Below are 24260 nucleotides of genomic sequence, written 5' to 3' on the forward strand. Positions count from 1 at the left end.
TCTAATACAATATATTCGAATCAAAAGGAGCGAAAAAAAACCAAAAAATGATCCAATTCCTTTTTTTAAATGCATTTTTTTTGGGCCTTCGTATAGGTTAAATTTGCGGTTTTTGCCAAAAAACGGGGGATCCCCACCGCCCCCTCCCACCCCCCAAAAAAAAACGCATTTGATTTGTTTTCGGTCCTTTTCATTGTATTTACAATCTTTGTATTCGATCCCTTCACCCTAAACCAGAAATGATATAAAGGTCTTGCATGAACCCGTGGGTTAGACTAATGAATCATCACTAATGAGGAGTTTTCCATTTAAAGCAAAGAATAAGAGTGTTGTAACCTACTACTTGTGTTGAACGCTTCTAAAAACAGAGAACCTTGAGGAGAAGGAGTTCCAGGAGTGGCAGTCCGAGGGAGAACCAAGTAGAGAGAATGTAAGAAGGGTGTTTGCCTTATGTTGATAAAAGACCTTTTTGGTCACCTCAAGTGGGGATGAGGGAGTTTGCGACCTTGACACAGCGGGAACAGAGCAGTGAATCCTGCGGATCAGCAGTGGTTGCGTTTCAACAACTGATGTCCCCACATGACCAGTACTAAGATGTGGACGACTGTGTGGCACACCAGATTGCTGTCGTCCCGACAACAGTTGCATATATGGCTCAGAGGAGGGACTCTCAGCCTACCAGTTTGAGCAGGTGCCTTTCATGGCAAGTTTTGTTTGCTCAATCCTCTGAAGCCTAGGAAAGCCAAGTTTAAAATATATATATATATATATATATATATATATTTGGATAACCAAATGTGATGTCTCACAATGCATCATCAGACCCTCGAGAAGCACATTGGTAACAGTGTCAGCTCAGCACAATGTCTCCAATTGGCTTAGACCAATGTCACATTCTCAGTGGTTACCCTCACACCTTGTCTGCCCTTTTTTATTTGCTTCTTCCTTCTTCCCTTCTGGCCATCTGACATTCTTTTCCCTTTCATTTCCCTAGGTAGAACCTTGGCTAATTCTAACTGAATATGCAGACAAACAGTAAAACCCCACAGAGCTTTTTAGCTGCACCAAGGGAACCCACAATTCCTTGGTGGCATGGAACGAATACTGGGTCAATTATTTAGATACCACAGACTGAAGAATCAACCCCAAGTAAGCAAAAGAGTCTTACACCCAAATGGAGGAATTCCGCCTGGATGGGAAGGCGGATGGAATAAATGAGTATGGAGTGGCCAGAAGGCAAAAGGATTTAGATTCCTACCCAAAATGTGTAGTCAAACAGGTACTACCTTTAGTCAAGAAAGCAAAATTGATGAGTGAGATGATGAATGTGTGCCTGCATAGAACCATGCACTTTTGGCAAGGATGTTACTCCCGACGAGCTGATCACATATAAAATTGTCTACACTAACAAAAGTATTAAAAAAAAAGGCTATCGAGGAGTGGAAACCCCCTCTTGGGGAATACCATTGTGGTAACTAAGGAGGTGGAGCATACTATCCTATTTTAAGGGATATAAAAGAGAAAAGCAGCAATCGTTAAGACAAATAAGGTGGGGTGAAAGGGTAGGAGACGAAGGAGGGGAAAGATGATTGGAAGAAAATTGGTGGGGAGCAAACAGAAGGATGACAAGTTAGTGTAGAAATAAAAATAGATGCAAACAGAAAAAAATATATAGATAGCTCCAGATCAAATGTTTGGGTGTGGCAGCCTAGGCCACTACGCTAATTCAAAGTCATGCCAAGCAGTTACCCAGAAATTCTCCACATGGTGGGCAAGGGCATTTTGCTGTGGTGTGTATGTGCCTAATGTGTGTTAAACGTTGATAAGTGGACATGTTCATGAGTGGACACTATGGTGTACTCTGAATCCCCATACACCATTAGAACAAGTGAAGGGTAGATTGAGATTTATTTTAGCTCAAAATTATACAAAGAACATATGCAGAATCTTTAAACCAAGGGTTGCAACCTTGTCATCATGGGTACAGGGATGCTTTAGAAGAGTTTAAAGATTGTATAACTGTGGTTAAGATTTATGGAGGTGGGTGGGGAAAGAAGGGTGTGAAGGTCTTGGGATGGGACAAACAAGCTTGCGATCTAGCTATGCGCCAGCAGTTTGGATTCTGCTTTAGTGACGATAGGAGAAAATGCCTTGGTGGTTAAGTCCAGCTTTCCTGGCATTTTCACAGAAGGCACTGGGACACTAAAAGGGTAGCCACAATTTACCTTAACGAGGACCCTTAAGGAGGGCATCCAACCAGAAGCTCATGAAGTCAGGAATTTTCCGATATCGTCAAGGGATAAAGCAAATGGGGACCTGGGCAGGCTGGGGACCTGGACAGGCGGATGAGTGAGGGCAGCGCTCCAGTTGGGAGTATTTTACTCCCTATTTTTTAACTTTGAGAGTACATGATTTCAAGAGAGTATTCTCCTTTGCAAGAGAGTAAAATGTATGCAACATCCAGCCAACATGTGCAAAAACTGTATGAAAATCTTTACCATGCCTCAGCTTTCTGCATTGTGACAGAATACACCTTTCATTATTTCTCGAAGGTCTGGCCATTTCATGCACGCCATTTGATCTCCACTGTATATACTGAAAGTTTGAAAACACAAAAACCTAGCAATTACATAGTAAAGCAAACCTGAACAGTATTGTGTGTTTTGAGGTCCAACAGAAGAATTATCTTGATATTTAATGAAAGTCCTCATATCCTGGAACTACTACTACCTAATGGTATGCCAGCGTTATGATACAACAGTGCAGAGAGGCAAGGACTGTTAATTCGATACACAATCTCATGGTCAAATTGTTAATTATATAGCGCTTTTGGCAAAGCGTTGTACATCGAACATATTGATCACAATGATCACAAAACCGAAGTCTGTACTCCTTTACTGACCTCAAAGGATGAAAGGCCGAGTTGGCTTTGCCGGGATAAAACCTGCCGATCATGCACAGATCGCAGCAACGAGCGCTCAATCCACTAAGCAATTTTAATGGCCAACGTCATTCAAAAAGTGGGTATAGACAGATATAATAATCAGTGTCTAGATGTTGGACGAACCATGCATGAAGCTCTACATAATTTTAAATATGTATCTGGATTATCACAGGGACAGGTTTTGACTAATTTGTTTTGCAAATGTAACTTTCATTTGGTGTTTTTTAACAGTGCTTGCACTTCCTGGAGAAGCAGGTTTTGGAGGTTTTAATTGTAGTCTTGATGATTTGAGAAGGTTAAACACCTGTGATTAGTGTAATGCCAATCACTCACCCTTCAGCAAAGACTCTGCTGCCACTGACCATACGTACCCCGTTGACGGCAAGGTTGAATGGATGTAAACTAGAACGTGCATTCTCATCATTTGTAATCATGAGAAAATCTGCCTCTACATTTTTTTATATACAGCACAGAAAACCCGAAAAATAAAATTGTGCAATACTGCTTTGCTTTCACTGGACGGGGAGGGGAGGGGGGGGGGGGGGGGGGGGGGGGAGGTGGGGGGCTTGGGAGCATACCGTGTAACAAAATATGAATTCTTAATTGCAACTTAGTTTTCCGTCTTATTATACAATCCAAAAATGCTAGGAAAATAAATATGCACAGTGCTTCCGTTTGCTCCTGAGCATCTAACAACCAACACAGCAGAACAAACCATTCCTTTTATCACAGTGTGCGGTATTTTTTGAAAGGCTTCAGAGAAAAATTAAATCAGTTTCAGCAACTTTTCTCCATGGCTTGCAATTACATCCATGTAGATAAAAATCAAAGAAGCATTCTGGTTTTCGGTCAAGTAAACTGATCTTTGCACTGCCCTCTGCTTCAAACGAACCAACAGAAATGTTTGAACAGATCATTCCCATTGTGGTAGCTCATAAAGCGAATGAAAAAGGTGAGATTATGAATTGATCCGAGGGTGCTTAATAGGAATATTACGTAGGATAAATGCAACACGCCAGCCCTCTCAGATGTTTAACTTAACCAGAGGAGCAGAACAGACCCGTCTGCACCTTATCGCCTGATCACCTTGCACAAAGGTTACACTACCTTTATTCCCCATTCGGCATATATCAGTACTTGAGGATGCAGTTTGATTTAGCATCCGCAGTGGTTGCATTTCAACGACTGATGCTCTCCCCACCCCCATGCTTGAAAGTGTGCCAGGGCTGATGGTGTTCAAGGACGACCGCTTAGTATATGGGTCAGAAGCGAAAGAAGTACAAGGAAAGGATGTGAACTGTATTTTGTAAAATGGACTGTGTAAACACTGGAGGGGCGTGTCTGTACTCCTGCTATATGGCTGAGGAGAGGCACAGAGGACCCCAGCCAAGCTCTATTATTGGTAACGTAGTCGAGCAATCAAGGCTTAGCTCTCAGGTGGTGATGCAGGCTGGTTCCTAAGTACAGTGTAGCCCCCAAGCACCCACAAATGAATGTCTACACACCATTAGTGAAAACCGTCTTTATATAATTAAGGTTCAAGGCTATATACACAATCACAATAACTCAATTTGTGCTCAGTTAATCTATAATGGCAAATAGATACACAGTTCTACGTACCACAATTACTATTGGATTTCATTAAAGTGCATCATCTGTACTTAGTTTAAATGTCACACAAATCAATAAAGAGAAGCAACAATATAGACATAGAAGGAAAAGCAGATAATAGGCAGAATACTGGCCCTTCCCACTAGACAGCGCTGTGTGGAGATCTCCCCCGACACCCAACCTGGGCAACCTGTAAATAAAGATATTATATAAGCCCAGTCCATATATATATTGTTCACAAGAGTCTTATTTCGTTCTAAATAGATCTACAACCCCAATGTACCTGGAATAGTAGGTTTCGACGTTGGGTCGTCAACTGATCCTTCTTTAGCAGTTCCCTTTAAGGCAGGAGCCACAGATCATCGAGATCCCTCGAGAAATGGTGAACCACAGCGTTGAGGCAGCAGCTTCGGTCCTGGCGGTGCTCGTCGACGATCAGTCCTGGACGTCCTGCGAGGATGAGGCGTGCGGGGCACCTTGACGACAATAATTACCGCAAAGAGTCTGAACGTTGGCAAAGCAAGGGCGTGAAGCCGTCCAGTGTCTCTGCGGTCTTTGGGTGGTGGGAAACCCACCAGCAGATACTCCTCAGCGCATCAGCGGCATTGACTCTCTCCGGCGGGACAAAGCGGTCGGTGGTGCAGGCGAGAGTGTCCTTGGATTCAAGTGTCTTAAACAGGTGGAGCGTTGAAGCTCTGGCCGTCGGCGTCAAGCGGCCCCTGCTTCTGGGCAACACAGCTTCAACGGGCTTCCAGCGGTTATAGCAAACCTGTGAACCCTGGTCGATGACGGTGGACGGAATGTCCGGTGCTTCTCTTAGTTCTCCTCGGCAGTCCCAGTCTCCGGTCGGCAGCCTGTCGAGAGTCTGACTTCCAGGGAGCTTCGGCAAAGGTTAGCGGTGCACGATATTCCCTCATAGCTCAGGGAGAGGTCTCCTAGCCAGGTCCTCTCTCGCATCAGTCTCACAAGCTTTCAGATTGCGGTGAAGGTACAGCGGTAAACCTTCTTCGGGCTTGGTGGTCGAGATCAAGCATCAGTTTCGACTTCAGCTTCTGAACGAATTCTAGCAGTGAGAGGCCCCCGGATATCTGTCTCATTCATTCTGCTGGGTCACACTCAGGCAACCAATCACTCAGAAGAGCATTCAGTAGTCAGTCAGCCAATCAGGCTTACAGTGCATTCAGGCCATCCTCCTCCCTCTCAGACACTCGCAACAAGGAATGTGTATTGGAACAAGTACACAGCCATTCAGCACTACACACTGCATTCATACCAGTTTCGGGCAGGGCTGTCTGTCTTTGTGTCACATACCAGAAACTAGACACCCATAACAAGAAGTGCATATTGGTCATCCATTCCATTCACCCAGGTCCCACCCCAAGGGTGTACCCACAGCATACAGTCACTGGGGAGGCTCCAGTCAGTCTGGCCTGGACTTTCCCACAAAACCATATATGGAACTTCCACCGAACAGCCAGTCAGGGGGAAGGGACAGAGGCAGGGCTTCCCAGGACTTTGAGAAAAAAAGGCAATAGAAAGCAAGAGGCCGCAGGGGCCATCTGTTGCCTATCAGGAATCAAATGATTCCAATGGCAAGGCCTGGGTAGCCCCAAAACGGAGGATACTCGGAGCACCTGTCAAATTCAGCATGGAGCTGCCACCAGCGCATACCCTGCTCTGTGGCCCCACACAGGTGCCCAAGAACATACTAGGGGCACAGGGTTGTACCCCCACCCATGGGTGCCATAAGGGTATCCCAAGGGTCTGTACACCAAACCAAAAAGAGGAAGAGCTGCACTGCCAGGAGTCCCACATGGACTCCTGGGCATAAAACAATACAGAACAGTTCTGCCCATTTCTGGAGTCCGCCGAGCTTAACAACAAATACATTATTTTCTGAGATCAGCTATCCGCAGACGGGGGGAAGGAGGAGAGGAATAGTGGGGTTGAAGGGTGATAGATTTGGCTGGGAAGACGCTTGTGAAGAGGCAGTGGAGTACGAACAACTGTATATGCTGGGAGGATAGCTCTGGGGCAACAAGTTTGTCTTGGAAGCAAGACAACGGAGAGCAACACAGGTTTGAAATCCGGTCCTGCCACACTTACTAAGTGCATAACAAAAGGATTAATATACTATGCTGCGCCCCAGCACTAGCGTGATTTAGTCCAGCAAGCAGGCCAATGATCACGATTGATGCTAGTTCTAAAGGGTTGGGAGCAGTCTCATCTGAAGTGGAATGCTCCACGAAGAGGATTTAGTTTGCCTCACAAATGATGACGCTATTCTGTGATTGAGAGAAAACAATTAGCGTGTTAGTAACCCCACATGCAGTTTCCATCTAAACTGCAAGGATACCATATTGTTCCTTTACATACAAGCCACAAGTAAAACAATATTAAAAGTGTATATTAAGCCAAACGACTAAATAAGTAAACATTTTTGTATTTCCTAAAAATCAAATATACAAAGCAATGAATCACAAGAAATGTAAAACGCAAAGTGTGCGAACACACGTGTGTTTTTTTAACTGCTTGCTACTACCATGGAAGAGACAGGCGAAATAAGACCCCAAAGTGCATAGCCCTGATTTAACTAACAAAGCTATAGAGCCGGAGAACTTCGTTGTTTGGTCCCGAATTGCAGGATTTGCGCACAATTTTAAACTCCCAGGGAGAGTCAATTTTGCCAGCCGCCCTTCTGCATAAATATGCACGTTTCAAATGATGGTGTTAGGTGGGGGTTAGGAGGCACCAGAGATGGCATTCTGAATGGGAGTTAAAGCTTGGCCCAATATCAGGTAGCCATCAGGCAAATAAAATGAACGTCCTACAGTAAGGAACAGCAACCGGAAGTGCTGTGCATACACGTATCTAAAAAACACAAAATATACATATTTTGGCTTCACCATTATCAGCCAAAACCGCCATGGGAGGGCAATTTACAGATGGAAATATACGAAACCGTAAAGGAAAGACAATTAGATCTATGAAATAGGATATGTACAGAGACGAGCTGGCTGTGAGGAGCAGAGTCTGATAGCAATATTTAGCAAGGATGTTCAAATATCAACACATGCTCTAAACACTCGGCTGGCTTCATAAACTGCTCTCATTTCAATGTTCCTTTCACAGAACCTCTCTAGCCTAGCCGTCTTGTTAAAAAGTGTGCTGCTTTTAACTTTTTATTACAGACTTGTTCACAGCACACCCAATCACATGCCCCCCTCCACCCTCCCCCCTCCCCCCGTCAACTGTACGTGTGTAAATCAATTAATCTTGTCTAACTGTATTCTTGGCATGTCTGCAACTCACACTCATGCTGTTCCTGCACTCTTTACAAGCATCTGGTTCATGTATCAATGAATGCAACTTTTTGGCTGAAAAACAACAAGTCTAAAAGTGCGCCTGTCAAAGGTCTTCCCAAATAAATAGAAATTGTGTCCTTGCACAATAACACACGTGCCATATGACAGGCGGAACAGGTTGTGCTTCAAGGCACAGCGTTTAGGGAATGGTCAATTCAAGGCACTTTGTTGGTCATTTGTAGTTCCCCAATTTAATTTAAAATAAGTCAAGTTGTTCGTTCTTTACAAATTTACAGAACTAAGAAAGCCACCTATGGGAATGGAGTTTAACTTAATGAATAGGTTGAAATAGAGCAAAAGCCATTACTTAGACAGAAAAAGGGACTAGGTTTTCTGAAGCTCAATTGAATATTTTTACAGCAAGAAAGGACCAACCATACAAACATTAAAAAATTTGGGCTGAGTAAACTAACTAATTCTTGGAGGTGCCCTTCATAACACTGGGGACGAGGCTGTCCAGGGGTAGATTAGAAACAGAGTGCCTTTGGTTTTTTTGGAAGTGGAAAGTTGTCATCAGTGGGTTTTAGCTCAATTGGCAGGATGTGCCATATTTTGACAGCCCTCCTTGATCTTCCCCAATTAGACATTTTTAGCTACCCACAAATGCTGAATCCAAGCTGTTGATGTGACATCTCGTAAACCGGTCTTTCAGGAATGTAGGTCTTGGTAGTGCATGTCTTAAACTGGACACAATGTTCAACTGGTAACCAGAATAATTAGCATAGAGAAAGCACAATATGTTCATAACGAAGTTGGAAAACCATTAGCCGCGCCTCTGCATTCTGCAAGTGTTACCAGAGTTAGCACAGCCTGGACGCATAGTGGAATGTTTACGTTAAGCTATACACAAGCACTGCAAGACTAAAACAAATATTTGACAGTTGTCATAAATGAAGTGTTCGTCACGTGCTTATCGAGCATGAAGGCCACCTTGACTGGAGAAGCCTATCCAACATAATGGCAACCTGGGTGAACCAACAAAATGTTACTGCATACATCAGAGAGACTTACATTGTTTTGGCAGAGCTTCTGCAATCCTCCTCAAACTTGTCAGACTGTCGGCACCAAGTTGGTTTAATATACTAGGCAACATCTCCGTCAGCTGTTTGGTTTCTGCATGTCCAGTTATTGTGAAGGTGTTGGCAGCTAGGGAGGCTTGAACTTTAGGGTTGTTGAAGTGAATAACTGTTCCTTGGTTAGTAAACATATTAACCTGAAACAGGCAAGAGAGACACACTCAAAAAACTGTCAAGAGAAGTTTCTAGGTTCAACGGGATTTGCATTCGCTGGGAACCCGCCTTAGTGTCAACAGACGACACTTGGAAAGCTGCCCGTCTGTTCCAAGTCGATTCTGGTTTTGATATATTCTTTGAAGGTGTAACTACAGTTTCCTACACCCAGATATGGAAGCATGGATTAAGCCTTTAATATGCAGATCAATTGGACAAGCAAGCCACATTCAGGGCTCAAATTATAAACCCTAAGGGGAGTACAATAATCTTTGCAAATGTATTAAGATAATTAAAAAAACCTACTCAACAAACCTATTTTAGTTTATTGGGCATTTATAAGGTGCTTATACAGCTAGAAAACCGTTTCCAAGTGCCACACGGCAAAAGGGAAGGGAGCAAAATATGACAATGAAAGAAAAGACAATGAAAAACAGACAACAGTAGTCCTACTAGATCATGTGACATTCGGAGCATGCAAGTGCAGAGCGAGAGAGGGGGGGCAAAGGGATCAGGTGCAAGTGCAGGAGGGACTCTCCCCCCAACCCCCCCCAAGAGGGGACCGGGGAGTGGTTGGGGGGGGGGGGGGTTAAGAGTGCCAGAGTACCCATTGTAGAGGCAAACCGGTAAGTGCAAGGCAGCGAACATCAGGTAAGAGGGAGGTCAGCCGCCAATCCAATAAGTGCAGGCCTGAGGGACACAACCAGCCAGTAAGGGCTTAAGGCGATTGGGTAGAAGGCCAGGACCGAATTCAACTCTTAAGGGCCCAGGCTGCCAATCTCAGCGACTGTGGCGGATTAGCACGGGAGGGAGAGGGGAAGGAAGGGGAGAAAAGAAAAGTCTTCAGATGTTTGCAGTACTTAAGGAGATCCGGCTTGAGGAGAGAGTCGAGAGAGTCTAGACAGAGTCAGCAGAGGAAAGGGAACGATTACCAGCTCTCTGCTTAAGAAGCGTGTGACCAGCAGAGAGTTGGAACTGGAGGATCGGAAAGATCTGGAAGGAGAGTATTTAGTGAGAGCGAGTTGTAGATAGCGTGGTCCCTGGCCCCAGACAGCCTTATGGATAATGTAGAGGGATTTCAAGGTGATCCTTGCAGCAACCGGGAGCCAGTGGAGAGATTTTAGGGGTGGAGAGATACGGCTCCTGGGCTTGAGGCCAAGGATAAGTCTTGCAGCCTTATTCTGGATTGGTTGGAAGGCGTGGAGAGGAAACTGGTATAAACATGCCTAGGGAGAACATTACAATTCACCCCTCACCCTCCCAAGAATATATTAAACCTGGATTAACAACAAAACACCAGGGTCACAAAACAGAACTGTAAGCCTCTCAACTGCCTGGCCAAAAGGTAAAGATACACTGAACGCAAACATCAAAAACAAGACTGCAGGGGCAACCAAGACTAAATTATCCCACACAACATAATGAACACCAACCACTTGCGGTTAATGCAGGGGTAACTACAAACTTAAGGTGCACAAAAGATACACCTCAGAATAGGAGTTGAAGCAAACCCCCAAGTGTGTGCCAGTGCACTACACAAAACCACTCAGTACTCAGGTTGCCCAGTCAGTCAGCTGCAAAAAACTAAATGAGGAATATGGGTGAGGGGCCAGCGAGATGTGTAAGCGTGGGGAGGCAAGACTATATCAAAGGCAGACCAACTCAAAGATTATGTAATGACAAATTGTTTATTCACACATTGTCATTTCCCCTAAAACCGCTGCAAACAAGATAAAAATGAGGTTGTGTGGATGTGCAAACATAAAAAGGTAAAAATGTTGTGTGTTTACTTCCAACCATCTCAAGTCGCTTTCACATTTTACACCAATCAAACAGCTAAACATACCTCTTCAATACCAGAGATATTATTGACACCCAATTTCTTCAAGGAGAACTGAAGTTTCTTGTCATCAGCTGTAGCTGTTCTGTGAACAACCTTCTTCTTTCTGCGAGCAGTACCCTAATGGGGAAAAAAAGGGCCAGGTTATTTTAAACAAGCAGTTATATCCATTATCAAAAAAGAAAGAAATTGGCTCAAAAAACGAATAAGTAGTTACAAAAGCCTGGCCTCTGATGTACTGCAGATTATGGACCAGAACACACTAGAGAGCATTCTCAAAAAAAAATGTATGCAAGCCAAAAGGATGCAGTTTGAACAAATCTTCCATGGGCCTTCAACAAGTTAGTTTTCGCAGTTTCCAATTCATTCATGAACCTAGCTGGACGCTGGATTTTAAATGTCCGTTTAGGGAAGTGGTGGCAAAAAATGAAAAAAGTACATAACGCAGGGGCAGTAATTCATACGTACTGGTACCAGCCACGTACAACTAGTTACCTAATAAATCTATGATTGCTTCCCTTCACATTTGTTACGGATCCTTACACCTAATTCATAATTTATTTTAATGCAAAGTATTTGGTGCATTTGAACCGATTCTAGAGTTTAAGGCTATACTCAGTAGGGCAAGGCTACAGAAAACAGTACCCGTAGAAAAAATACACGCCTGTAGGACGGTTTAACGAAAGACAATCCTTTCTAGAGCAGCAGGCAAGCAATACAAATCTGGCAAATCCAAACCCACCTTTAAATTGCTCCAGTTTAAAATCTGCACATTCCTAGCTACGTTGTTACTGCATATTCCATAGACAATTATAGACCTCTCCTATCCCCCAGATGCTTAACAAATATTGCATTAGGTTAAAATACATTTTAACAACTGATCAATTTACATGAGTTATCCTTCTAGAATATTTGTGGCAAAAGCCAATCTACACAGTAATCTCTGTACTTAGAGTTGTGAAGTAGTTTCCATGCTACAAAGTGAAGCTAGGAGCTTTTTGCTTGCGTCTTATATTTTCTATGCACTTATGGAAGACTTTACATATTGCAGCTATTTAGACTACTTCTGTCAGAGCTGGAGAACGAGACCAGGCAAAGGCATGACTGGGAAAACCAAGCCACCTGTTGCAGACCGAGAGTCGTCAGATACACATAGGGACAATTCTTGGGCTTTTTACTGAAATACAAAAAACACCCAACTTGCCCCATTGCTAAAGGAATGGTCCCTACCTACCCAAACTAAGGGTTCTTGTCTTTAGTCAAAAGTACAAATCAAAAGGCCACATTCCAAAGTCTACTTCTACCCGACACTACCACTAGAACTACTAACTAAAGATGGGCGGAATACATCTCTTCTGGCACCTTCCCTCTAGCTGGGATTGCTGGGCTTTGTTTCAAGGTGAATCCAATTACAACCAGTCTGGAAGTCCAAACAACTCAAGAGCATATATTTATGCAGGTTTACACATTTTCTTTCACAAGCTCTTGCAGCTGATGGTACATATTCATAGGTCGATATACCAGAGTTTGTGAAACCTATCAATATCCTTAATGTCCTTCTGACAGTCTGTCTGTAATCTCTTAAGGACTCACATTAAAAGGATGAAGTGCAAGATTCTTGCCATTCGACTGTCTCGGTTGGGGTTCTGCATCCACACCACTCCTGGGGCCTTTCTCCCAGTTTCCTCTCACTTTCTCTGGGATTGGTACTTGAGCCTAATTCAAAGGGTTTCTCAAAGTCCAAGTAATAGGTTACAGTATTTATCAACAGTTATACTTGGCAACTTTCTTAGCGCCTCACAATATATAGGTGTGTGCTTTTTCCACGACAGTCAATATTCCAGTTACTTTCAGATATAATGCATATAGTCCCCGTTGCCTGTCCTCTCCTTATCCACCCTGGTACCTTCACAAGGCTTGCCGTCAGGAAAGGTTTGCTTTGGAGTCTCGTAACGTCTGCTTGCTCCGCGTAAGTCACCAACGGGAGGTTTTGTTCCTCCAATTCCTTTTATGGTTTCAGTATTGTTGATCGGGCCCACCACGGCTTTCCCGTGGCACGCCACCACATAGGACAGTCTCCAGCACTATGTCCCAACAGTGGTTTCCCCACTGTGCGTTACATCGGACCTCCAGCATCCTTCTGTGGCGTCCTCTACCTCGTGGGCTTTGGGGCTCCACACTGCTCCAAGACGAGACTACGTCGGAGGGCTTCCCCTGCGTATGGCTCTCTCTCGCCCTCCCACCCTGATCAGTTCGCCCTTGTTATATACAAGTACCCGTTGAAAAGGGGCGTTCCATTTTTCTTTCAGATGTCATATTAGATCCAATGGAGTGGAAGGCACATATCTTGTTGCTACAGGCAATCCCATATAAGCAGATAGTGTTGCTGGCATAGGGAGTTCCATGTGAAATGAAATTATATTTTATTTATATCGCGCTCATACACAAGTGTTTCAGAGCGCGACCAGGCAAAAAGGGAGGGGAACAAGGGAGAGAAAAAAAACAGCGATCTCACTAGGCCCAGTGACATTTAAGACCGCGCAAGTGCATGGGAAAGGAAAATGGGGGAAGTGCAAGGAAAGAGGGGGTGGGACGGGGGGAGTGGAAAGTGCAAAGCAGAGGAGAGAAAACAAATACATATTAAATAGAATAAATAATAAATAAGGGCTTTAAACCATGGTAGTGCAGCCAGCAAATGGCAGGTGAAAGTTAGTCAGAAAGGTATATCTGATAAGTGCAGAAGAAAAGCGGGAGGAGGACTGTATGGCTACAGATACAGAACCCTAGTGCAGATGGTGGCCTGGAGGCAGGGCAGGAGGAGCAGGTACCTGGGCCCGAAAGAACAGAGGGTGGCCAGGTGCACAATGCCATGAGAAGAAACAGATCAAAAGGGGAGAAGGGGGACAAAGGCAGAGGCAAAGAGGAAGGTCTTGAGAAGTTTCCGGAACCAAAGATGTTTTTCCTCATGTTTCAAGGTGGCCGGGAGGCTGTTCCAAAGGGAGGCACCAGCCGAAAACAGGGATCTACCCCCAGCTCGTTTTTTTGCAAAACGACTAACCCTGAGCGAGTTAGAAGTAGATGAGCGAAGGGCTCGAGAGGGGAGGTATTTACGGAGGGATAGACAAAGGTATTTTGCACCCAGGCCCCAGAAAGCCTTGTGGACAATGCAGAGGCTATTACATGTAATCCTTGCATCCACTGGGAGCCAATAGATTTCAAGGCTGGAGAGATACGATCCCAGGGCTTGAGGCCAATGACAAGTCTTGCAGTCCTGTTCTGGATTCGTTGTAGAAGGCGGAGAGTGGAGGCAGGTAGATTTAGTAAGAGGCTGTTACAGTAATCCAGTCTGGAAAGAACCAAAGGTTGGGAGACAGTGAGCTTTTGAGGGAAGGAGAGGAAAGGCAGAGTACCTCTAAGGAGGTAAACTAAAAAGTTATTTTTCGGAGACCGATGTGTGCGGAGAAGGAAAGTGTAGAGTCAAAGACAACCCCAAGGTTCTTAGCCGGGCAAGTGGGGTGGGAGGCGGGCCAAGGGAGTCCGGCCAGAGAGGGAGAGGAAACTATGGAGATGGTGTACCAGTCTTGTTGGCATTTAGACATAGATCATTGGCAGCACACAAATTTTGAATGGCGATTAGACAATCAGAGATGAGGGAAGGAGAGGAGGCTGAAGGAAGCCTGAAAATGAGTTGGGGTTGTCAGCATAGCACTGGAAAATTGAGCAGAACATTGAGATGCAGTAAGCGAGAGTTGCCAGGTATTGGTTGAACAGCCAGGGCGAGAGGAGACACCCCTGGCGGACACCACATGGAGAGGGAGAAAGAAGATAGGAAGGACCCAAGTTCTACCTGGGAGGGTCGATCAGAGAGAAAAAGAGGTCAGCCAGGCCAGAGCCTGATCAGTGATACAGAGGTTGTCACAAAGACGATTGAGCAGGGTGGTATGGTTGCCCGTGTCGAACGCAGAGGAGAGGTCAAGTAGGATGAGGACAGAAGGAATGTTAGAATCGAGGTTGGAGAGCAGTTTCCGTACTTCTGGCAGCTCGGAAGCCAGGTTGGTGGTCATGGAGGGAGCCAACAGAGTCAGAATGGAGATTAAGCTGAGAGATGGCCAGCTTTTCCAGGAGCTTGTCCAAAAAGTAAGTAATGGAAATTGGGCAGTAGTTTGCCGGACATGACAGATCAGCAGTGGATTTCTTGAGGAGATGATGCACAAGGGAGTGTTTACGAGGGGTGGGGAAAGAGCCAGAGGCAAAGGAGAGGTTGCAGAAATCAGCAAGGGCCGGCGCAAGGTTGTCAATATGGTCCTTAATGGTTTTAGAGGAACAGGGATGGACCTGTTTTGATGAGGTTTTCATAGATCGGACTTGTCTAGATATCTCATCAGGGGAGAAAAGAGGAAAGGAGGAGAAAGGGGGAGGGGTAGCTGAGGGAGGGTCAGCAGGCTGAGGAGGAGGGGGAGCGGAGGAGAGGGTGGACAGGATGCCTTGGGTTTTAGATAAAGTGAGAGGCAAGGGCAATGCAAAGATCCTGGGAGGAGAGAGGAGGGGTGGAGACTGCAGCAGGGTTGGCCAGCTCCTTGCAGATTTTGAAAAGTTCAGCCGAGTTGTTAGATGCCGCAGAGACGCGGGCTTGTATGTGGACCCTCTTCTTAGTGTGGCCAGCAAGTCCATATTTCCTTTGGAGCAGGCGGCAGGCCAGTTTGTCAGAGGATGAGCAAGAAGCCCTCCATTTCCTTTCCGCCGCCCTACACTTCTGTTTAAGTGTAGATAGGTCAGAGTCATACCAAGAATTGCACTTGGCTTTGGACTTCCAACAGATCATGACGGGGGCAAGGGTATCAAGAGTAGCATAAATAGAGGAGTAGAGAAGAGAGAGTGCTGTGTCAGGGTGTGAAACAGCCTGGGGTGAAGGAGGGTGGGGAGAAGGTTCCAGCAAAGGCCTCGACTGACACACGCTTCATGGGCCGGGTATCTGAGAAGGTGGGTGGCAAACTAGGAGTGGACTTGGCTTGGGAGGGGTGGGGGAGATGGAGAGATGAGAGGAGAGGAGGCAGTGATCACTCCAGGAGAGAGGAGTCGTAAGGGCTGTAGAGAGGGGAGCCGGATGAGATCAAGACATCAAGTGTGTGGCCAGCCAAATGAGTCGGGCCGGACGGAAGGATGGCGAGGGAGAGTGAATCGCAGAGGTCGCGAAAGAGTGAAGATGAGGGACAGGTAGAATCAAGATGAAAGTTGGGGTCACCACTCGGAGAAAAGAGGTGATTTGACCAGGGGGCCGGTAGAGAGTAGTAACCGTAAGAGTGGCTAGAAGAGAAAGAGAAAGCCTGCAGACTAGGCATTCAAACGAGGAGTAAACTTGAGTGCGAATGAGAGAGGCAGGGATCCACTCAGGGAAGAGGAGGGCTACACCACAGCTGGCTGTGAACCATGTCTCGGTGAGACAGAGGACATCAACGTCGATTTCTTAGGTGGGAATAAAATTTCTTGTCCCTTCGAGGGGAGTCACTCCCATTGAATCCCCACTTGCCCAGACCACTAGGGACGGTCTTGCTAAGCAGGCTGACCTCCCTAGCCTCACTCTCCATTTGTCACACCCCACACAAATATTCCATCAGTAAATCTTGATCAGCAGGCTCCAATAAATGGTAACCAGTCTAAAGTTACTCCGCCTAATTTAATCAAAGGGTGTGTGGCCACAGACATTCGCAAGAACCAAAAGCAAAGTCGATCATCAAGCCCAGATGTAGATATGTAAAAATTAGACCAAGCGCCAGAATATATTTAGTCATTTCCGTGCCTAGCTTAAACTTTGTAATATAGATAATTGGCCTCCATTTGTTACCTCTCATCGAATGTCAAGACCCCAATTTATACCAAACTATACTCTTACACAGCCTACACCAGAACACACAACTGAAACAATGCCAATAGACAAACAATCTGCGCCGAGGTATTCACAAGACCGCTCAACAGCAAACATGCAACCTGGAAAAGATCTGGCACAAATCGCAACTACAGGTCGACCGTGCCATCCCGAAAATAATCACTCGTCATGTAGGAACAGCACATTGACAACCAAAGTGAGCTCCTGACCTTCAACCATCACCAAAGCCTCCAACAAAAGTAAAGTAAGGCCCTCTTCTAGACATTCAAATGCTGCACCAACTCCTTCCAGAACTAACGATTCCCCAAAAAAGTGAATAACCTAACTAGTTCATCACAGACAACAGCCATTGTATCTGAAACGCCGAACACACCCCACACTTGCCTAGACAAAATCAAGTTGAAGGCCATCAATTAGGAAGATTGGACCAACACTCGCAGCACGCAAACTGTTCTACGGTAGCATGCTATGATGCCTTTGACTGACACACACACACACACACACACACACACACACACACACACACACACACACACACACACACACACACACACACACACACACACACACACACACACACACACACACACACACACACACACACACACACACACACACACACACACACACACACACACACACACACACACACACACACACACACACACACACACACACACACACACACACACACACACACACTAAACCCCTAATCTCCTCCAGACTTTTCTACTGCTCTCCTCTTTTGACTCCCCTCCACATCCGTCCCCCCTCAAATCTGTCTACCACTCTGCCATTAGCTCCTTCTGCCTCCTCTCACCTCACAACTCCATCTCCTCTTAACTCACAGGGCTGGCTCCCATTCGACTCCCAGCTCAAATTTAACTTCCTATGCCTAGTCTTCAAAGCCCTCTATGGTCTTGCCCCTCTGTACCTCTCCTCCTGTCATGATCTCTGCTTCCAAAAGGTCAGGGTTTTCCCAACTCCCTTGGAAGCAGATCCATAACCCAGGTTCCGAGTGCCAACCAGTCCCAATTGGGACCTTTTGGACCCAGTCCTGGCGCCAGTGGCACCAGGCTCATAAATATGCCCAGTCCCAGCGCTGGAAGCGCCGGGCTCATAATGCTTGGGTGGACTTACCTGCAGCAGACCATGCTGCTTACTTGCCTGCCAGTTGAGCCTCTGATCCTCTTCTGTTTGGAACTACTTTTCCTGTTGGGTGGGGCAGGAGCCACTCCCTAGATTCAGAACACTGGAACTCTTCTGGAAAGCAGGAACTCTTTTCTTACCTAGGCGTGGCTGTGGAAGGAGACACCTAAGCACTACAGGAGGCTATTTAAACCATACCCGATGGATGAATCTTGCTTTGCGTTATTCTGCATCCTCTGCAGCAGAACGCTCATCGTGTCTTCTGCATCTGATCCTGGGCCTAAGGAAAAAGGCTTACCATCCTGAATCCAGTCTTCAGCAACACCTATAAAGACAAGAAAGAACAGGTTAGCATTACAGTCTTCAGTGACAGCTCTTCACTTACCTGGTCCATCGGCTGTCACCAACGCCTCGCACTGCATTCCGGCATCTGAAAGACAAAGGCTTACCTACTCTTCGTGCGCTCCGGAGGTCTTCACACTGCATTCCGGCATCTGAAAGACAAAACAAGGTGCGTTTAAAGACATTGGGGAACTTTAATACTCACGTGCCATTACTCCTTTCCACATCTAACCCAGTGGGTATTCCGGCACCCTGCAGCCGCTCCGAACTTGTACCTGCAAAATAAAAAGACAGTTAGAGCGCATCGTGACGCAGGCAACAAGCGCTTACTTACGTGCTTCCAGGCGCTTCTATTCATCACACGGGCTCCATCTTCAACTCACTTCAGCCCGTCATCCGCCATCGCCGGAACCCTTCAAAACAAGAAACATCATTACTAAAGACTTTAAAGACATTAGAATTACTCGAAACTCCCTTATCCAGTGAAGAAACTGGTTACAGCACCCTGCCCCGAGGCAGATGGAGAGCACGGCGTTCACTTACCTAAGACATCTTACCCTTCGAGGCAGACATACAGTGCACAGAGGTCCAGCCCAAAGAGCCAGCCGTGTGTTACACATCACCTTTGAAGATACGGTATACGCCCAGTCAAGACCGGCGCCTCTACGGGAATCAGGTGAGCGTTACAGAACGCAAAGCCTACCACAAAACTCCCGTCCAGGCGCTATGGAAACCTCGGATACAGACCAGCTAGCCCAGTTACTTGGGGAACTAAGGGCAGAAGTGCATGCAGCCCGTCAGGAAACTAACGCTCTATGAAGGGAACTGGTTATTTCCAAGGAGCGAACAGATGATCTCGCTAGACAATTGCTACAGTCACAAGCCGGACAGACCCCGTTACCCGCATCTGGGGGAAATCTTCCTTCTACATCCTCTATGAATCCAGTGCAGATCAACCTACCTGGGAATGTACCTCTGGCTCCGCCCGAACGATTTTCTGGTGACCCAAAGAGGTTTGCAGTATTTATCAATCAGTGCCGGTTGCATTTCTTATGCCGGCCAGCAGCCTTTCCAACTGATCAAGCTAAAGTAGCTTTCGTACCTTAGTGGCAATGCGGCAGACTGGTCGATCCCTCTAGTAAATCAAGATGATCCGGTCCTCCATGATTTTCAAGCTTTTCAGCTCAGTATGGAAAAACTGTTCGCAAGACATTCACAGGGGCAGGCCTTGGACAATGAGCTTCTTTCGTTGCGACAAGGTAATCAAGACCTTTTGGCTTATATTGCGTCTTTCAACAGACTGATAGTGGAAACTCAATGGCCTGAGGACAAAAGGAGTACGCTGTTTTATAGAGGTCTATGTGGAGAGCTCAAAGATGTGTTAGCCCAAGTAGTGAATCCCCCACAAGATTGTTCGGACTATATAGACTTAGTAGTTCAAATAGATCACAGACTGCAGAACAGGAAGGCAGATCGTTCCAAGTTTGATGCTCGAGTATTTTCCAAACCGCCAACTCCTTCCAAAGGAGTAGACTCCGGGGAACCCATGCAAATAGGGGGTCTGAAAGGTCCTCTAACACAAAAGGAGCGGGAAAGGAGAAAACAGTTGCAATTATGCCTCTATTGGGGAAACTCAGGGCACTTTCTTCGAGACTGTCCGGTGAAACCTGCCAAGAAGGCAGTAGGAGCTGCAGTTACCAAAGTTACAAACTCTGAGCAGGGAAACGACCTCGCCCGACAAGAATAGAGGTCCTCTTGCCGAGCGTGAAAACCAGTTCCGTGACCTCGCATTTCGTGATACCTATGGTCCTCATTAGCCCTGATAATCCGGATCGATTACATGCAATTGAAGCTTACGTCGACAGCGGTGCCATCGGCAATTATGTGGATCATGAAATGGTTTTGAGGATGAATCTAACTCTTTGTCCCAAGGCTGTAAAGGACGTCATTACTACGGTGGATGGTACGGAGATAGTCTCCGGGCCAGTAACGCATACCACCCAAGAGGTGACGCTAGTAAGTCAAGATGGACACCATGAGAAGATCGTGTTTGATGTGATCAAGGCCCCTCAGTTTCAGATTATTTTAGGAATACCTTGGTTACAGAAACACAATCCTCTGATCGATTGGCGAGCAAGAACGGTCCAGTTTCCAGAATGTGTCTCTACTTGTCACCCTCCACCTGGTGTTGCACTGGCAGCAATTTCTTCAGAGACTCCCCAGTTACCTCCCGAATACCTAGAATACCAAGATGTTTTCCGGAAGGATCAGGCTAACTCTCTACCTCCTCATAGGTCTTATGACTGCCAGATAGACCTGATACCTGGATCTACTCCTCCTTGTAGTAGAATTTATGCCCTCACAGAGCCTGAGAACCTTCACCTTCGACAATACCTGGATCAATACCTGGCAAATGGGTTTATTCGTCCTTCCAAGTCTCCTGCTTCTTCAGCTTTGTTCTTCGTTCCAAAAAAAGGAAGGAGACCTTAGAACTTGTATAGATTATCGCTCCCTGAACCAGATCACCGTTAAGAATAGATATCCGTTACCTTTGATCCCTGAACTCCTGGACCAAGTCAGAAAAGCATGCATATATACAAAGCTGGATCTTAGAGGAGCTTACCACTTGGTACGAGTAAAAGAGGGCGATGAATGGAAGACGGCCTTCCGCACCAAGTATGGGCTATTTGAATATCAGGTCATGCCCTTCGGACTTTGCAATGCCCCGGCCGCCTTTCAATATTTTATGAACGATGTCCTCAGAGAGCTCATAGATGTATGTGTTGTTGTTTACATTGACGACATCCTCGTTTATTCTTCATCGGAATCTGAACATCGGAAACACGTGAAAATGGTCCTCGAAAGATTGCGTCAACACAAACTTTTCGCTAAGTTGGAAAAATGTGTTTTCAACGTGACTGAAGTTGAATTCTTGGGATTCATATTATCACCTGGCGGAGTGCGTATGGATTCAAAGAAGGTCGATGCAGTTCTCAAATGGCCATCACCATCCTCCGTAAAAGGTGTGCAAAGCATGTTAGGCTTCGCTAACTTTTACCGCAGGTTTATCCCCGAATTCTCTCGAATAGTCCAGCCCATCACTGCCTTGTTAAAGAAAAACAAACGTTTTGAATGGTCTACCGAGGCGGAACAAGCTTTCCAGGATTTGAAGACTAAATTTATCTCTGCACCAATCTTAAAACACCCTCGCCCCGAACTCCCCTACATCGTGGAAACTGATGCTTCAAGCCTTGCCATGGGGGCAGTTCTGGGGGCAGTTCTATCACAAAAGGACCCGGTAACCAATCAGTTGCATCCCGTGGCATTTTGGTCCCGCAAATTCTCGCCTCCTGAAATCAATTACACGATTACTGACAAGGAACTTCTGGCTATCAAGTCTGCCTTTAAGGCTTGGCGGCATTATCTGCTGGGGGCCCGACACACCATTACTGTGATTACGGATCACCGAAACCTGCAATATTTGAAAACCGCAAAAGCCCAATCCTCTAGACAACTCCGTTGGGCATTATTCTTTGCCGAGTTTGACTTCATAATTACCTATCGACCTGGTACAAAGAACGGTAAAGCTGATGCCCTTTCTCGGATGGGAGTGGAAGAACACTTGATCAACCCTAAACCTGTACCAATCATTCCCGAACAAAGAATTCTGGGTGTAATCGCCACAGAATCCATAGAGGAAGTTAAGGATAAAGCCAGGCAACTTGTAACTCCAGCAGACATACAGAATTGGCATCTGCAGGGAAAGGACTTTGCAGTAAAGGACAACTTATTGTATTTCCAAGAACGATTATACCTACCCAGCACAGATTTACAGAAAAAAGTAATCTCTTGTTATCACGATTCTTTAATGGAAGGACATCCCGGTATGGCCAAGACCTCAGAAAAGATCACGCGCTACTTCTGGTGGCCGTCTTGGAAAAAAGATATCAGAGACTTTATAATGTCCTGTGGAGTATGCGCCCAAAACAAGAGTCAAAAGGAAAGACCAGCAGGCCTCTTACGCCCTATTGACATCCCACCTCGCCCTTGGCATACGCTTTCTATGGACTTCATCACCGATCTACCTCCATGCTCCGGATACAATATGATTCTAGTAATCGTGGACTTATTCTCCAAGATGGCGCATTTCATTCCGCTCAAAGGCTTGCCAAACAGCAGCAACTCTGGCCCGAGAATTTCTCGAAAACATCGTCCGACTGCACGGTTTTCCTTCGGTTCTAATTTCGGATCGAGGTAGTCAATTTATTTCTCATTTTTGGCGAAGTTGCTGTCGGTCGGCTCAATTTGATGTGAGACTATCGACCAGTCACCACCCTCAGACCGACGGACAAACCGAGAGGACCAATCAATCTCTGGAACAGTATTTACGCTGAATGCTGCAACAAACTGAAAAAACTTGGAAAGACATCCTTTGGATAGCCGAATATGCCTACAATAACTGTCCATTCGGGAACTGGGAAAACCCCATTTTTTCTTTTGTACGGCAGTCACCCTCGAACCTCGGAGTTGGATCCCCTCCAAGATCTTGAAACACCAGCAGTAGACTACCTGCATTCTACAATCACCCAAGCCTTTAAGGAAGCTGTTTCTCACCTTCAAAGGGCTAAAGAACAATACAAGAAAGGAGCAGATCAACATCGGAAGGAAGCCCCTCAATATCAAGTAGGGGATCAAGTCTGGTTATCCACCAAATATCTACCTCTAAAAGGGCCACGCACATTCAACCCAAGATACCTTGGTCCCTATTCCATCACTACCATAGTAAACCCAGTAGCGGTCAAGTTGGACTTGCCCCCGCACATGAAGATACATCCGGTCTTCCACGTCTCTCTATTAAAACCCGTGCAACCTCAAACCCGACTAACTAAATCTCCAAAACCTATCCTAGTTGATGGAGAACTCGAGTTTGAAGTCAAAAGCATTCTGGACTCCAAGATCTCCAAATCTAAACTATTTTACCTAATTGACTGGAAAGGCTACGGCCCCCCAAGAGAGATCCTGGGAACCTGCTGAATATGTCCACGCTCCTCGCCTAATCAAAAGATTTCACCGAACATTTCCTGACAAGCCAAAACCCCCGGAGAAGCCCGGTTTGGGAGGGGCCTTGAGGGGGGGGGTACTGTCATGATCTCTGCTTCCAAAAGGTCAGGGTTTTCCCAACTCCCTTGGAAGCAGATCCATAACCCAGGTTCCGAGTGCCAACCAGTCCCAATTGGGACCTTTTGGACCCAGTCCTGGCGCCAGTGGCACCAGGCTCATAAATCTGCCCAGTCCCAGCGCTGGAAGCGCCGGGCTCATAATGCTTGGGTGGACTTACCTGCAGCAGACCATGCTGCTTACTTGCCTGCCAGTTGAGCCTCTGATCCTCTTCTGTTTGGAACTACTTTTCCTGTTGGGTGGGGCAGGAGCCACTCCCTAGATTCAGAACACTGGAACTCTTCTGGAAAGCAGGAACTCTTTTCTTACCTAGGCGTGGCTGTGGAAGGAGACACGTAAGCACTACAGGAGGCTATTTAAACCACACCCGATGGATGAATCTTGCTTTGCGTTATTCTGCATCCTCTGCAGCAGAACGCTCATCGTGTCTTCTGCATCTGATCCTGGGCCTAAGGAAAAAGGCTTACCATCCTGAATCCAGTCTTCAGCAACACCTATAAAGACAAGAAAGAACAGGTTAGCATTACGGTCTTCAGTGACAGCTCTTCACTTACCTGGTCCATCGGCTGTCACCAACGCCTCGCGCTGCATTCCGGCATCTGAAAGACAAAGGCTTACTTACTCTTCACACTGCATTCCGGCATCTGAAAGACAAAAGCTTACCAACTCTTCGCACGCTCCGGAGGCCTTCGGCGCTGCATCCCGCATCTGAAAGACA

The 24260-nt window shown here is 46.1% G+C and overlaps 1 protein-coding gene across 1 annotated transcript in view; it reads right to left on the minus strand.

The window, feature by feature from the left end:
- The window catches only part of BTF3 (basic transcription factor 3), a 128025-nt gene that overhangs the window by 78560 nt on the left and 25205 nt on the right, over window positions 1–24260 (minus strand). The window contains exons 3-4 of the mRNA XM_069627501.1: window positions 10996–11109; window positions 8932–9133 (exon numbers count right to left, since the gene is read on the minus strand). Of these exons, the coding sequence (XP_069483602.1) occupies window positions 8932–9133; window positions 10996–11109 (316 nt within the window). The remainder of the gene's footprint in view (window positions 1–8931; window positions 9134–10995; window positions 11110–24260) is intronic.

The sequence above is a fragment of the Ambystoma mexicanum genome, chromosome 6p (assembly GCF_040938575.1).
Source record: "Ambystoma mexicanum isolate Mex_15411 chromosome 6p, UKY_AmexF1_1, whole genome shotgun sequence".
NCBI lineage: Eukaryota > Metazoa > Chordata > Amphibia > Caudata > Ambystomatidae > Ambystoma > Ambystoma mexicanum.